Below are 16,567 nucleotides of genomic sequence, written 5' to 3' on the forward strand. Positions count from 1 at the left end.
GGCAAGTCACCTTCCTTTGGGGGATGGCAGGGGTCTCGCAGGCAGACTGCCTCACTAGTGCTGACCAGGTAATTCCAGATTGACTGGTTTAAGATTCCACTCCTGGGAGAGGTTGAAACTGTAATTAAGATAGATATTAAGTCTCTGTTTGGTGGCGTGGGCTTAGCACAGGTGACTTCATTTTGGGCCTGTTGTCTCTTTTTTAACACTTCAAATACAGTGATAATGGGGTTTAGAACTTCAGCATATGAGTTTGGGGGGGACACAATTCAGTCCATAACAGTGATCATAAAAAAAAAAGTGATCATGTATAAAGCGCTGTCTGCCTGATTTGGGGGGAGGAGGGTAGAGAAGCTTCTCTTTGGCCATTATATGCCCCTTATCTCGTGTATTTTCCATGGCTGCCCTATGACCTTGGTAGTGTTACCCCACTTCACAGGTGAGGAAACAGAAGCTACTCGAGGTTAAGTAATCTTCCAAAGGTTTCACAGCTAGAACCTGGATAAAAAACCCAGGTTCATCTGTCTCAAAAGGCTTCCCCACTATAATGAATGGTGTTCCCTACCCAAAAGGGTGACATATATTTAATAAAAGAAATTTCATACTTGAAAATCTCCATGGTTGTTTTAACTGCTTCTTTCAGTTTTCCAGAGCCTATCTGCTCAGGTGACAGAGCCAGTATTGCGTATAGTGTTCCAGTAAGGGACTAAAATTGCTAATAAGAGGAGGGTGTTTGTATCTTGATGACAGGCCTCTCAGACACTAAAAATGCAGACACATGGAGGCTTGGCTCAACTGCAGGACCCTGGCCTCTAGAATTTCAAGACTAGGCTGTGTTGAGTGACCAGGATCTATCTGATAGCTAAATGTGGGAGCCTGTGTGCACAGTCCTGGAGCGCTTTTATACCCGCAGCCTCACTCCAGCATATCTACACAATTTTCTAAAAGATAAGGCACTTAGGCCAAGATTTTAGAATGGCTTTTTCAGGTTTTGTGGGCTCTCCATTTCAGGGGATACAGTCACTGATCAGGCCTGATGAAAAGGTTGGTAAGACCCCAGGCTCTGCTCTCCAGGAGAATCTAGTCTTGGGGAGAAATGCCAGCAGGCAGTCTGATAAATGTGGTGGATGCTCACTCTGCTGGGAGTGACGTGCTCCACACCATGGCAGGGCCTCTCACTGCAGCTGGCAGAGACGATGCGCTTCATGGTAACAAGGGATGGACTCAGTGCCAAGTCTCCAGTGTTCCTGAACTTTAAGTTCCAAAAGCCAGCAAATGTGGGTGCCCAGGCCATGCCTTCTGGGAACACCAAAGCCCAAGGGAGGGCTTGTAGAATTAGAGCTCTTGAATAGTCATGCGCTGCACAACAACATTTCAGTCAACGACAGACCGCATATACGACAGTGGTCCCATAAGATTAGTGCCATATAGCCGAGGTGTGTAGTAGGCTGTGCTGTCTAGGTTGTGTAAGCACACTCTATGATGTCCACACAATGGCAAAATCGCCTAATGACACATTTCTCAGAATGTATCCCTGTCCTTAAGTGACATGTGATGGTAATGTGTCTTTGCCTGCTGGGGAAGAGGGGGACGGGAGGGAGCAAGGATCCCTGGCACTCTGTGATCAGATAAAGGTTGGACTGTTGGGTTTGACCTGGCTCTTTGGAGCCTACCATCTCTGTGGGGAGACACTATGTATTACCAAGTGGCTTACGGCAGTTTTTGCAGTGTGGGTCAGAATTCCACCCAGCTCTGCTCTTTATTAGCAGTGGGACCCTCAGCAAATTGCTTAATCTAGGGGTCACAGACTGGCAGCCAGGGGCTGGTCCTGCCGGTAGACCTGTTTGGTTTGGCCTGGATTGCAGGATATTTTTTTTTTTTTTTTTTGTGAGGAGATCAGCCCTGTGCTAACATCCGCCAATCCTCCTCTTTTTTTTTGCCGAGGAAGACGGCCCTGGGCTAACATCCGTGCCCATCCTCCTCCACTTTATATGGGACGCCGCCACAGCATGGCTTGCCAAAGCAGTGCGTCGGTGCACGCCCAGGATCCGAACCAGCGAACCCCGGGCCGCCGCAGCGGAGTGCGCGCACCCAACCGCTTGCGCCACCGGGCCGGCCCCAGCAGGATATTTTAAGTTGAGAAATTTCACAGAGAAATTCGGGTTTCTGGCTTCTCTTAAAGAATTGGAAGATGTGGCTCTGTGGGGCCTACATTCCCGCAGAGCAGATCGGGGGGACCCTAGGGGCCTCCCGTCATCCTCCAGGCCAGGATATGGCCCCACAGTTTGTCTCCTGTGTTGGCACGTTTCCCACAGCCTGTCTTACCTCCCATGGCCTTCTCACTTGTACCTCCTTCCTGGCCCCTGTAAGCATCTGAGTTTGTCACCTCTGGTTTAACCTCTCTATGCCTCAGTTTACTCATCTTAAAAAAAAAAATGCATCTTGAAAACATGACACTAAGTGAAAGAAGCCAGTCACAGAAGGCCATGTATGGTATGATTTCATTTATATGACATATCTAGAATGGGCAGATCCTTAGAGACAAAAAGTAGGTTAGTGACTGCCTAGGGCTTAGGGGGAAATCAGGAGTGACTACTAATGGGTACAGGGTTTCTTTTAGGATGATAAAAATGTTCTAAAATTGATTGTGGTGATGGTTACACAACTTTATGAACATACTAAAAACCACTGAATTGTACACATTAAGAGTGAATTTGTGGTGTGTGAATTATATTTCAGTTTAAAAAAATACGAACACCTGTAGTGTTTGGTTACAGTATAAGGGAAGCAGTCATTAAGTGGTCACAATTATTGTCACCTGAGATCCAAACGTGCCTCCTGCTGTGTCTGACCTGTTTCTCCTTTATAGTTTCTCCAGTTGTATCCAGTGGATGCTCAGGATATTGTGTCAGTTAACTCTTAGGCCTTTCCAGAGGTCTTTGGCCCTTCTTCAGAGGCAAATATTCTGCTTTTCCTGTTCAGTCATTGGAGACTCGTGAGCAAGTGAGCAACCAAATTACTTAACTGCTCAGCCAAGCAGATGGAGATGTTTACCCAGATTTTCTGTGGGAAATTGCTGCCCGGATATGCCGTCTGAAGACAGCATGTTACATAGAGAACTGGGACAGATAATTGGACTTGCCAGGAAAAAAAAAGACAGCAGCCCCAAGTCCACGCTGAAAGTTTTACAACACAGGAATAAACGCAGCTCTGGATCTATCTTTCTATCCTTTTTGGAGCCAGAAGCATAGCAGATTCTCAGTCAACGTTTAGTGAGTGCACGTGATCTTGTGTGTGTGTAAGATCACAGTTCATCTCTCTGATTCTGACTTTGCTCCAATACTGTTAGCTGAGCATGTGCAATGCAGAGCACATTACATGTATTATCTTATGTAATTCTCTAAAAACAGTGTAAAGTCATTGAAATGATTAGCCCCACCTTACAGCCAAGGATGTCTCCTCTGAAGGCATAGAAATATGAGTGCAGTGGCTAAAACTTCTGCCACCTACTGGCTGGGACATTTGGACATCACCCTATGAAATGGGATTGGAGTTAAATGAAATAACCCCAGAGACATCCAGCAGGTGGCAGCTATGATATTTGAGGAGGATAGTGTAACATAGTGGGTAAGATTTTAGACCTTGGAGTCAGAAAAACCTAGGTTCGATTTCTGCACCTACTGTCTATAAGTTGTGTGACCTTGTGTATTCCTTAATGTCTCTGAGCCTCAGTCTCCCTGTCTGTACAGTGGGCATTTTAATACCTAATTGAGTGGTTTGTTTTCAGGTTTAAATTAGATAATGCCTGTGACGCATTCAGCGCGTTATGTGGCACAGTAAGTGCTCAGCAAATGGTTACTTCCTGCCTGCTTGCACAGTAGAAGCCCAGCTCTAGAGCTTCATTTCAAAACATCTCAAGTACGCACTTTGTCTCTGCTCCCTGTGTGTGGTGGAGGAATGCTTCGGGGATGTCCGAACACTGAACGGTGTGGGGAGATGTGTGGAGAAAGCTGCATTTCACTGGGGACCTCAGTTCCACAAGAGGGAAGTGCCCTCCTTAGTTGGGTGTGTTCCCTTTGCAGCTGACATGGTTTAAGAAGATGGGGAGAGGAACTGGTGTATGGTTGAAAGGCCATGCGTGGGCTTTGTGGGTGTGTCAGGGGCTCAGATCCTCTATGACCTTGGGAAAGGGGCTTGGTTTCCCTGAGGCTCTGTTTCAAATCTGGAAGATGAGATAATAACTACAGAGGAGGTTGTTCCGAGGAATAACTGAGATACGGAGCGTGGAGGGTGTGCTTGCACCAGCCCTCTCGTGGCCTGTGATTGTCATTGTGCTGTGTTACAGAAGGGTCCAGTGAGGGGCAGTGTTGTGTTGCTGAGAGGGCGGCCCAAGGTTCTCCATTGGCTGATGACAGTTCCAAATGCTTCCTAGCCTGTTTGTGGCTCCTTCTGCCGTTAGAGGGGGTAGTCAGTGTGTCACTTTGCAATGTTGGGGGCAGAGTCACGAGCTTGGAGTTGGCCAGCATTGGGGTTTGTGCCTTCTGGGGAATGGGTGTTTCTCCCATCCTGCGACACCTCTGACCAGTTGAGAGTAGAGCCCCTGAATAACCTCTGTAGGACACTTCGGCAGCCCAGGTTTTCAACACTTTCTAGAGGACACTAGGCAGAAGCAGGTTCTCTTCTCTGGCACGTTGAACAGTAACACCTGTGACCTTTACATCACTGAAGGTCCCAGGGATTTGTGATCATGAGAGTTTCTGAGCCAAATGGTAACTTCAAAACTAGTTCAGTCTCAGATCCCCCACCTGTGGCGCACAACCTGTAGATGAAAGAGGAGACAGTGTGGTCTTTTGAAGAGAGAATAGGCCTGGAACTGGGGGTGCCTGGACTTTAAACTTCACTTACTCTGCCTCCCTTTGTAGTTGCGTTTTTCTCTTTGCATGTCCCCTGTGAAGTAGAGAAGCGGTGTCCTGTTGACTGCGGCTATTATGGAGCCCCTGGAGAGAGGTTAGAGCACTCCTTCACCCCTCCACAGGTGCCCTGGGCCCTTCTCAGTGTGTGTTCTAGGATCCCGGAAATGGTGCCCTTTGCTCCTACTAACTTGAATTATAACACTAAGAGCTTAGGACTGTCCAGATAGGTACTGATTAACCCATCAGATTAAGTTTGGGTTAGCAGACCACCCCTGACATAGCAGGGCGGGCCTCTGCCCAGGTTTGCCCTACAACTTGTGTGGTCCTTCTGCTCTGCCGGCCTTCACAGATCCAGTCCCCAGGCACATGTTGACTGATTCCCCACTTAGTGTACGCAGAGCACTAGACTCAGAGAAGAGAGCTGGCACTAGAGATGCAGAGAGCGTGGTACCAGTCTGTCCTCAAGGACTTTATCAAGCAGCTGTGGACTTAGAAACGTACACACGAGGGAAGCAGTGACGCGTGCCAGTACAGAATGTACGCGCGTTGCTGAGTACAGAATGAGGGTCCCTGAGTCCTTCAGCGTTCAAGGGAGGAGTGATCACTTCCTGGGATGGTCAGGAAAGCAGGGGGTTGGATTGGAGCTGGCCTTTGAAGGCTGGATAGGTTGTGGAGCAGGCGCTTTCCCGGAGAGGGGGGCAGACGGGAAGTGCGTAAGAAGTAGAATGAGCGGCGCCCAGAAAGAAGGCCGGTATGGCTGGAGTGGAAAGTTATGCTGGGCAGCAGGCAGTAATACTGGAGAGGTCAGCCTGACTCTGCTTTGGTCGCCATGAGTGCCAAGGTGAGGAGTTTGGGCTTGATTCGTGGCACAGCTCTTCATGCTGTGGCCCAGAGGTTGACCCATAGGGCCAGGCCCAGGGCTCTCCAAGCTGATGATCTCATGATTTCCCCTCCAGAAGGAACCATTGTTTGTCTTATTTCCCTGGACATGAAGAATAATCTACCTGTAAGTGCAAGGGTGCAGACAATAGAGACATGGGGTCTCAGAGCCTCGGACTTGAACAGGCCATCATTTTTGTAATGGCCTGGGGTACCTTGAGTTGAACCCTGGTAGGATTCAGCGTTGGGGGTGCTTTCCAGCTGATGTAGAGCAAATGAGAGAGGTGCTGCTGGGCCTGCAAAGTCGGGGGAGTGCTGAACACAAGTGTCCCCCTTGCCCATCTCCTCCCTTCAGGAGACCCTGCTCCTCTTGCAAGCTGTCACCCCGACCTTAGAGCCCCATTCCTCATACTCTTTCACCATTCCGTCTCTGTAAGCTGTTATAGTCTTCAAAGCTCCCTAAACGCCGTTCAAATCCGTACCACCCACCACTGCAAGTTACTCTTACCTTCCATGGCTCCTTTTTTTTTTTTTTTTTTTGGTGAGGAAGATTGGCACTGAGCTAACATCTGCAGCAGTCTCACTCTATTTTGTATGTGGGACGCCACCACAGCATGGCTTGATGAGCGGTGTGTAGGTCCACACACGGGATCCGAACCCACGAACTCCAGGCTGCGGAAGCGGAGTGCATGAACTTAACCACTACGCCACCAGGCCGGCCCCCCTTCTGTGGCTCCTTACCGCCACCGGAATTAAATGCCAGTTCCTTTGCCAAGCACATGACTGGGAGCAGCTTCTGCAGCCCTGAAACCTGCCTGTCCTCCACCTGTGTCCTTTGTTCTGCCAAAGCAAATGCCTCTCTCCTTCGTCTGAGCCTTTGTTCATGCTGTTCCCTCTGTCTGGGCTGCCTCATACTGAACAGCTCCAGAACAAACACCTATTCATCCTTCAGAACCCGTCTCAAGTGCTGACCCTTGTGAAGCCACACCTGATTGCTTTCCCACCAAAGATGCTAGTTGTGCTCTTTCTTGCCGGCCCCCTCCTCACCTTGCACTTTTCTCACCAGGTTTTTTTCTCTGCTTTGCACAAAAGTCCTTGTGTACTCTCGTTTCCCCTCCACCTGACCCCAGCAGACAGCCTCTCAAGGGCAGGGAATGCATCCTGTATGCAGGCTCTAGAATAGGGAAGAGTGCCCTTTCCAGTTGCTCAGGGCCATTAGTGGCCTGAGACAGGTGAGGAAGTGGTTTCAGAATGGCCTTTGCTGCTGGCAGGGCTGGATCTTCTTTGGATCCCCTGCCAAAGCCCCCACTGCTGCTCTAACTTGTACCGAGCAGAACCCTGGCCTGGCTTCCCCGGGAGTGCTGTCAGCAGCCAGAGTCCCTGGGTAGACTGTCTGCACACAAGAGGGGGGCATGGCTGCCTTCCGTGGCTTTGGTGATCCCCCACATCCTGGACTCCTCAAGAACAAGGAGGCACAGGGCCGGCTCCGTGGCTTAGCGGTTAAGTGCGCGCGCTCCACTGCTGGCGGCCCGGGTTCAGATCCCGGGCGCGTACCGACACACTGCTTCTCCAGCCATGCTGAGGTGGCGTCCCACATACAGCAACTAGAAGGATGTGCAGCTATGACATACAACTATCTACTGGGGCTTTGGGGGAAAAAAATAAATAAATAAAGTTAAAAAAAAATTAAAAAAAAAAAAGAACAAGGAGGCACAGGTTCTAGATCTTTGTGGAATTTAAGAAACTAAGTTTTTCATCAAAGGTATTTAAAACTCAAGCTAGAAACAAGTCATTCTCAGTTCTCAGACTGTATTCACAAATTCTTTAGGCAGTGTGAAATCTCAAATCCAGTCTCTTAGGGTTAAAAGAGTTTGCTGCTGCATTGGCCGGGAATCGAACCCGGGCCTCCCGCGTGGCAGGCGAGAATTCTACCACTGAACCACCAATGCTCCAGCTGTCAGCAGCTGTGGGAGCACCTCCCTTTAACCCCAGTCCTAGGCCTCCTTGTATTTTTGCTGATTCATAGAATAGAAGGCCAGGCTCTGATGCTGCCACGTCAGCATAGCTGCAAGAACAGAAAGTGTAGGCTCCAGAGCAGGAGGGAGAAGGCAGAAGGCAGAAGGTGTATGTGTGGGTGTAGGTGTAGGTGTGTGAAGTTGATTTGCCTTCAGATCTCAGGACAGAAACTAGAGCTCAAGTCCTTCTGTCTCAGTAGCAAAAAGCACATTGAGACATTGGGTGACTTTCTCCCCTCTGATGTGTGAATTCTCTCATTCCATGTTCACGTGTGTGGTGAGCTGTTCTTTACAGTTCTCAGGTTTCAACCCAGCTTCCTGCTGGAGACTGGCCAAGGCTGAGGGGGTGCAGCGAGTCCCCTCACTGGTGAAGGGCATGAAGGCCTTGGTCCCACAGCCGGTGGTGCCTCTCTGGAGAACCCAGCTGCTCTGCTGTTCATGTGCTTGTTAAGCGGGGAAGTGTGGTTAGATTCACAGCACCCTCCGGCTGCTGCAGCCCGGGCGTGGTTCAGAAGACTGGCTCCTCCAGCAGATCTCTGTGTGAGGAAGCCTGCGAGGAAAAGGCAAAAGGACAGCACTGCATTGGCCGGGAATCGAACCCGGGCCTCCCGCGTGGCAGGCGAGAATTCTACCACTGAACCACCAATGCTCCAGCTGTCTCTTGACACATCTGCAGGGCTTTTCTCAAGGGCTATATCTATTACTACTCAAAGAGGAGCTCTGGCAGATCCCTGGGCGCCTCTCCTGGCTGGTTTGTCCAGTTTAGGAAACCAGACGGGTTTATATAGAGCCATCCTTGCTGGGCCTTATTATGCTGTTTTGGGAGTGGGAGCCTATGGAACTGGCATTGAGCTTCCACCCAGAGGCCTTTGGTTCATCCATAGCCCTCGGCCCCCTGGGGTGGGCATGATGGAATCTCACGCCATAAAGATCAAAGGAAGAGGCACCTCACAGGCCATTTCTGCAGCCCCTTCCTGGAATACCTGTCTTTTCTCCCACATCCTCCAGCTCAGGAGCCAGGTGTGTGTTGCTCACCTGTGCACACAGTGCCTGGCATAGAATAGGTGCCGCATTCTACGGGCTTGCTGTATTAAATCTTTATCAAACCCTGTCCAACCCCTCATTGAACAACTTTTTTGCAGGAGTGGTCACTGCCTCATAGCACAGCACATTTGTTTTTGAACGGCTCTAATTACTAGCAGGTTCCTCACACTGAGCTGGAACCACACAGACTAATAGTTGTCTTTTGGGCTTGACTGTCCTTAAAATTCTTTGAGGCAACTTGAGATCCCCATTTATACAACAGGAGAGCAGTTGTATAAACTGCAATCACCCAAAGTGATTAGACAGTGAGTCCAGGCAGCTGCTTTGAAAAGTCCGTAATCTGTAGACCACCCTCACCACAACTTCAGCTGCTACACTGGTACCAGTCCCTGTACCTGGATGGTGGGACAGTCTCCCTTTCCCCATCCATCTCACAGCATCCGAAGACAGTGTTCTTCAAAAAGCACAAGAAGCTTCCCTGTTACCCATGATGTGAGATCCACTCTCCCGAATCTGAGATGCCGGAATGGCCGTAGCCAGCCTGTCCTGGTTGGTTTCCCACTGCCACTGTTCTCAGGGCCCCCATACAAGCTTGGCTAGTTCCCCCTCCTTGCCTTTGCCCACGCATTTCCTCCTGGCCCTGAACAGCTCTGATTCCTTCTCCCTCGCTGCCTTCTTCAGGGTCCAGCTCAAACCCACTTCTGGGAAGACGTACTGATGCCCAGGCCGCAGCTCCCCCTCAGTTATCTGGGTTGCTCTTGCCACCATTTTCCCACATGAGGCTTCTTGCCACAGAGACGCTGTGAGCTTCCGAAGGGCAGAGTGTCTCGGCCTCCATGCCCACTGGGCTCTGAAAACAGGGACTGGTCTCTGAAGGACCAGGCCTCCCTCTGCTCTCCTCCACCTGGGGCAGGGCCTGCTTTGGGAGCATCCCCGCCCCCCAGGTGACCACAGGTGCTCTCTCCCAGGAAAGCGGCCTCCGTCAGAGTTCCCTTCTCCCTGTTAGACACTCTCTAGGTAGACACCTCGGAGGCAGAGGCATCTCTGCCCTTCCTTCCCTCTCCCATATTGCATGGGCTCATATGCTAGTCTGTTTAATGGAAAGCAGTCCCTCTCTGCTCTTTCCCACTGCCTCAGCCATGTTTCAGGCCCTCCTTCCTGACCCTGATAGCTGTGGTGTTCTCCTGTGGGGACTTTTCAGTCTCCTTGTGTCAAACTAGCCCCCTACCCCAGCCTCTCTAGGCTGCCACCAGAGGTACCTAATTAACACATAGATGTGAGCGTGTCACCCCGTTGCTGGAAAACTTTCACCAGATCATCTTTTCCTTTAATTGTCTCTAGCCACTCCTTCCACATGCCAACCCCTCCTCCTTCCCTAAATACACCATGTCTTTTCAGAGCTCCTTGCCTTTTGCCAGGCTCTTCCCTGTGCCAAGATGCCCTGCCTTCCTTTGTCTTTACCTGGAAAATGCCTATTGATGTTTTTAAGATCTGACCCAACTGGCACCTCCCAGTCAGCCCATGGAGATGAGCCCATGGCATTCTTCTTGCTTCTGTGGTATCACTTGTGCCTGGTTGCTACAATTACTTGTTTGTGTGTGGATCTTGCCCGTTTGACTGGGGCCCGATTCAGCACCGTCCCTGGAAGTAATGACAGACACAGAGAACCTCTTAGGTGCATGAATGGAGGATTGAGCAAGTGTTGAATAAAGACGGTTGATCTTTGAGGTTTTTGGCCCCCAACAAGGCATTCACTTGCATTCTCTCAGATTCCTACAAGTGAGATAGCTCCACTGTTCCTCATTCCGTTGTACACAAAGGAAAACGGAGACCCAGAACAGGGAAACAGCCATGACTCAGCCAGCACCTCCCAGTCAGCAGCAGAACTGGGAAAGGCCTCCTGAGGTGCCTGACTCCTGATTCCTCTTTCTAAACAGGTCATCTTCCTCCCTCATCCCAGCCCCAGGCCCGGAGCCAGCAGCAGGGGTAGCCTGATTCCGCTGGTCTTGTAGCTCCCCTCTCCTCTCTCTCCAGGCTGGTCCGGGAGTTCGTGGCCCAGAACAACACCGTGCAAATCAAGCATGTGATCCAGACCCTGTCTCAGGAGTTTGCGCTGTCTCAGCACCCCCACAGCCGGAAAGGGGGCCTCATCGGCCTGGCGGCCTGCTCCATCGCACTGGGAAAGGTGGGCCTTTCTCCTGGAGGGACAGACGCACCAGCGATGGCCTGACTCTGACCCCCAAGACCCAGCAGAGCGTGGCAGACCTGTGTTTTATTGCCGTTGTCATTACACCTAAGACCAGCAAGCCTGGCTTTGCAGCCTGGCAGCCTTGTTCGCTGGTGTGGCCCTTATCTTGGGAGGCCAACTTGCAAAGCGTCTTCACACCCAGCCCTCACACAAAGGCCTGTGCATCCCCACGGGAACCGGGGTGTTAGTGACACTGTGGGCTGGGGCCTGGGGTCTGACCCCTTCTGAGCTACTTCTCCTCCTCCTGCTCCATCGCAGGACTCGGGGCTCTACCTGAAGGAGTTGATCGAGCCGGTGCTGACCTGCTTCAATGACGCAGACAGCAGGCTGCGCTACTACGCCTGCGAGGCTCTCTACAACATCGTCAAGGTGGCCCGAGGCGCTGTGCTGCCCCACTTCAACGTGCTCTTTGACGGGCTGAGTAAGGTGACCGCTCCTCACTCTGGCTGGGCTGACTTGGGACCTTGAGTGCTTGGGTCCTTTTTCCCAGATGCAAGCAGAGCAGATAAGCACGTGGCTGCCAGGAACACTTGGTGTCTGTTCGATCTAAGAATAATTTTTTTAGATGGGCTTGTATTTACAGTTTTTTTCCGTTTCTCTATTTATTTTTATTCATTTTATGACAGTATCAGTCCACCACCAATTGAAAGGAAAAAAACCGATTGTTTGAAAAGCACTAACCTCCCTTATAGAAGGTGAAGATGGTGAATCCGTGGTACAGACTGTATTTCCCCTGCAGGGAGAGCAAAGCTGATAAGCTCTAGAAAAAGCTCTCCTTAGAAAAGCTTTGGAGTCCCTAATACCCTCCTCAACGCCTCTCTCACTTCCTGGAGTTCCCTCCCAGGCACAGGGTGGCCCTGAAGCTCTGCTGCCCTGCTGACTGCCAGTCATTCCTAGAGTATCAGCCTGGCAGCTGCTTGGTCCCCTCCTCCAGGAGTGGAGAGAGGACTCAGCCTTCTCAGATTGGACACCCGTGAGGAAGGCCGACGGGAAGCAACCATCTGACCCGGTGGCGGCAGGTCTTGGAGGTCTCTGAGCAGAACAGGGACATCTACTGCGTCTCAGTCCTTAGCCGGGTTGCATTGTGCCCACTCTTACCTCCCCACCTTTCTTTGATCTGTTCACTGAAAGAGGTGCCTGTTCCGTGTTCCAGGCTGCACCAGGCCTTGGCCATGAGGTTTCAGTAGATTCATCTTATGTATTGACTGTGACCATCTCTCTCTCTCTTTGTGCCTCTCGCAGTTGGCTGCTGACCCAGACCCCAACGTGAAAAGCGGATCTGAGCTCCTAGACCGCCTCTTAAAGGTATTTGTGCTTGGTCCCCACTTATACTTTTAGATATATATTTCTTCTATCTGTCTGTATGGCTTATAAATTCTATCACTGGGGACACTCTTCCTAATTTTTAAAAATTTTAAATTTATGTACAGTAAAATTGACTCTTTGGTGTCCAGTTCTATGACAAGTGCATACGATTGTCACCAGTGCAATCAAAATGCAGAACCGTTCTATCACCCGTAAACATCCCCTCATGCCAGCCCCACCCAGGGCAAAGGAGACTGCCCATCGCCTCCCACACCACCCTGCCCCATAACCAATGACAGGGCCTGGTTATGCTAAGCTCACCAGGGTGTTCGATCCAGACCACGGAGACATAGGGTTTTTGCCATTTGATTAGTTCTCTTGACTTTGACTCCTGCTTTAAATCCATCATTTTGCTTGTCCTTTGGCCTATGAGAGGATGGATGCTCTGGGGACCTCTCCTGGCTTGGGCTCTGCTGTTTTCCCCTGGTGCCAGCCCTGGGCCAGTAATGCAGGCAGGTCAGGCAGCCCCTGGCCGCTGGCTCTCAGCAGCTCACATGCCTTCGGTCCACAGGACATTGTGACAGAAAGCAACAAGTTTGACCTGGTGGGCTTCATCCCTTTGTTGCGGGAGAGGATTTACTCCAACAACCAGTACGCTCGGCAGTTCATCATCTCTTGGGTAAGGTCCGGCCCCTCGACCCCATTTCTCTGGCTGTGATGAGCCTCTAGGTTAGTGAAGTCTGCTCTCAGGCACATCCTGGGAGTTCCTGTGACTGCAGAGAAACCTCGTTATCCCTCCAAGGGCTAGTGACACCAGATAGTCCGAAAACACGTTTATTCAGCTCTGCCCCTAAAGCCCATCGTATTTGTCCCTGATGAGGATGCAATTCTTTCCTTGTCCCAGGGCACACCCCAATTTCTCTTTGAAATCAATAGTGCTGCTTCAGCAGTTACACCTCTTCTAGCCTGTCTGTCCTTCCCTATGCGTTCCCTTCTCCCCGTGGCATCTGAATTTCCTTGGAGTTCAATTACTAGTCCCCTGCACGTTTAACAAAAGCAATAGCTGCTAGCCCCTCTCTCCACCATGGGACACCTGCAGGGCCGTGAAATGCTGCCTCAGCAGTGCTCGCTTCTCACTGCCCAGTCCCAAAGGATTGGTGAGGAGGAGACGAAGGTTCTCAGGTTGGTGTAACTTTCCCTCCTGGTTTCTTTCCCTGGGTCAGATCCTGGTTCTGGAGTCCGTGCCAGACATTAACCTGCTGGATTATTTGCCGGAGATCCTGGATGGACTCTTCCAGATCCTGGGCGACAATGGCAAAGAGATTCGGAAAATGTGAGTGGAGGGAGGAGAGGTAGGCAGCTGCCACCGGCCGGGGCCGCAGAGTGTGCACACATATCCCACACCCAACAGACAGGCAGCGGCAGGAGAACAAGAGGTTCACTCTCTGCTTCCTGCTTTGAGGAGCTCAGAGTTCATCAACCCCTAGTCCTGGAAAATGTTCATCTGACCAGTTCCAAGTGTAGTTCCCCTGTACGTGGCCAACCCAGAGCAGAAATGGGCCCTGATGGAGGCTTCTCCAGCCCTGGCTGGCTTATACTATTTCACTTCTCCTTCTCTTGTTGGTAGGTGTGAGGTGGTCCTTGGAGAATTCTTGAAAGAAATTAAGAAGAACCCTTCCAGTGTTAAGTTTGCTGAGATGGCCAACATCCTGGTGATCCATTGCCAGACCACGGGTGAGTGTGTGAAGGCCCCATGGCCACTGTCACCTCCTCAGAAGCACCTTTCTCTCTCACCGTCTCGGATAGAGTCCTGGTAGGAGTGAAGCAGTGCAACCCTGGATCCTAGAGCAGTGGGGTGGTGGATCTCTATCAACATGGAGGCCCTTCCACTTGGTCTGACCCTGGAGGGGAGTAAGATCTGGAGACCTTCCTGCTGGCAAGCTTGGCATTAGCACTATGAATTGAAATGCTTGGAGAGGGGGGTTGTGTATCCATTAGCTTCTGTTGAGTGTCAAACCTTCACAAAACATACTCGCTTAACGCAACAGTCACACTCGCTTAACGCAACAGTCACTTGTTATTGGTCATGAGTCTACGGGTCAGCTGGGTGGTTCTGCTCATCTGGGCCAGGTTTCGCTGGACTGGATCATGCACCTATAGTCAACTGGAGAGTCGGCTGAGGCAGGGTGATCTAGGATGGTCTTGATCATGTCTGGCAGTTGGCTGGCTGTCACGTGGGCAACAGGGACACTTGGTCACGTGTCTTATCATCCAGCAGGCTAGCCCAGGTGCATTCATATGGCATCAGTGGGGTCCCAAGAGACATGGTAGAAGTGAGCAAGGCCTGTTGAGGCCTAGGCTGAACCAAGCACACCGTGACATCTACCCCTTCTGTTGGCCAAAGTAGCAAGGCCAATTGAGGCTCAAGGAGTAGGGGAATGAACTCCAACCCTTGATGGGAGGAGCTGCAGAGCCCCATTTTGGAGGACATGGACACAGGGAGGAGTGGAGAATCGTGGCTACTCTTACATTCTGTCATAAGATTGTTGTTCCATTCCTACCTGGTACTGTATGTACCTTTGGAAGGCAAAAAGCAAGGGCGAGAGAGTACTGGTGAGGTTAGAAGCAGTGTAGGCCCTCGGATCCCCCCACAGTCCTCCAGTCCCATCTTGTGGGCATGGTCAGCGAGAGGGAGCACTCCACCTGTTCGTGCTGACCCTCCTGGAACTCACCAATTGCTCTTCCAGATGACCTGATCCAGCTGACAGCCATGTGCTGGATGCGGGAGTTCGTCCAGCTGGCCGGCCGGGTGATGCTGCCCTACTCCTCTGGGATCCTGACCGCTGTCTTGCCCTGCCTGGCCTACGATGACCGCAAGAAAAGTATCCTTCACGCTGGAGAGAGGAAATAAGAGAAGCCCCAAACGGGGCTTTGAAGTCATGGGACCCTGGAGGGGGACATGGGGGCTCCCTTAGGATCCATCACACCTCCAAATAGTCCCTGGCATTGAGGGAGCAAGAGGCGGAGCTGAACTTGGACTGGGAGATCCAGGGCAGTACCGGGACACGGAGCTAATGCCACTGTCCCCAAACCTCACCTGATTACTTACAGATCTGCAGCGCCTCTCGCGGGTCCCATGGTTCTAACCCCTTGAGCTCTTACTGCCCCACCTTGGGTGGGGGAGATCCTGTCAGAGGGAGGTCCACCAGGAAGGGGCCCTACAAGAAGACACAGGAGCATCTCACTCCTGTGGGGACACCAGTGTGGCAAGGAGACCGGGCCTCAGTTCAGACTGCCTGTCTGCCCGCTAACATACCTCTGCGGAGGACTGAGCCCCTGACCAGTGCCAGTGACCTCAGGTTTAGGGAAGACCCCTCAAGTGGGGCTGCTCCTTACATCAGTGGACTCAGGCATCAAGGAGGTGGCCAACGTGTGCAACCAGAGCCTCATGAAGCTGGTCACCCCTGAGGACGACGAGCCCGACGAGCCAAAGCCAGTGGTGCTAAGGCAGGCAGAACCCAACCCCGATGACACCATGGCAAAGCAGAAGGGGACAGTCAGTGGTGAGTAGGCTCTGCCTCCTGCCCCTCACCTCCCAGGGAGGGGTCCGGGGAACCAGAGATCATAGGACTTGACTTGGGGCCTCACTGAACCAGCCAGGGCTGCCTTTTCTATGTTAGCTCTTAATTCTGATGACAACCCAGTGAGGTAGGAACTGCTGTTATCCCCATTCTGCAGATGGGCACAGGGAAGATAAGTGCCCATCTGCACAGGCCAGAATCTGGCAGCTACTAAGTGGCAGAGTTGGGATTTGGACCCTGGTAGTCTGCCTCCAGAACCCACGCTCTTAACCCTTACTGCCTCAAAGACCGTTAAGCCTTTCCTCAATCTTTTTCTGGCTTCAGCTACAGGAAATAGTTGTTCGCAATGTAGGAAGGTTTGGAGCATGGCAGGAGTACAGGCTGCAGGGCTCACGTGAATCTTGGCGGCAGACATCCAGCCCCCGAGAGGCTGGCTGCCTTGCCGTGCCCGTCACTTTCAGGGAGGGAGGGTTAGGAAAGCTCCAGCTGCAGTTTACCCAGTCCTTGGGAATTCTGCTGCCACAATCACTGTCGTTAAAAAATGAAATGGCTCTGCTCTCCTTCCAGACTCCTTTAACGTTA

The 16,567-nt window shown here is 51.4% G+C and overlaps 1 protein-coding gene and 2 non-coding genes across 4 annotated transcripts in view; 1 reads left to right on the forward strand and 2 right to left on the reverse strand.

The window, feature by feature from the left end:
• VAC14 (VAC14 component of PIKFYVE complex) overlaps window positions 1-16,567 on the forward strand; it is a 104,129-nt gene that overhangs the window by 3,234 nt on the left and 84,328 nt on the right. Inside the window, exons 2-9 of one of the 2 annotated variants that reach the window (XM_058528226.1) lie at window positions 10,886-11,036; window positions 11,358-11,525; window positions 12,342-12,404; window positions 12,976-13,083; window positions 13,628-13,737; window positions 14,032-14,138; window positions 15,152-15,286; window positions 15,815-15,967. In XM_058528226.1, the coding sequence (XP_058384209.1) occupies window positions 10,886-11,036; window positions 11,358-11,525; window positions 12,342-12,404; window positions 12,976-13,083; window positions 13,628-13,737; window positions 14,032-14,138; window positions 15,152-15,286; window positions 15,815-15,967 (995 nt within the window). The remainder of the gene's footprint in view (window positions 1-10,885; window positions 11,037-11,357; window positions 11,526-12,341; window positions 12,405-12,975; window positions 13,084-13,627; window positions 13,738-14,031; window positions 14,139-15,151; window positions 15,287-15,814; window positions 15,968-16,567) is intronic. The other variant, XM_058528227.1, reaches the window with a different exon arrangement.
• Window positions 7,671-7,741, reverse strand: TRNAG-GCC (transfer RNA glycine (anticodon GCC)). Its single transcript has one exon. It is a non-coding gene; the product is annotated as a tRNA-Gly (tRNA).
• Window positions 8,386-8,456, reverse strand: TRNAG-GCC (transfer RNA glycine (anticodon GCC)). The gene has a single exon. It is a non-coding gene; the product is annotated as a tRNA-Gly (tRNA).

This window comes from Diceros bicornis, chromosome 32 (genome assembly GCF_020826845.1).
Source record: "Diceros bicornis minor isolate mBicDic1 chromosome 32, mDicBic1.mat.cur, whole genome shotgun sequence".
In the NCBI taxonomy this organism is placed as follows: domain Eukaryota; kingdom Metazoa; phylum Chordata; class Mammalia; order Perissodactyla; family Rhinocerotidae; genus Diceros; species Diceros bicornis.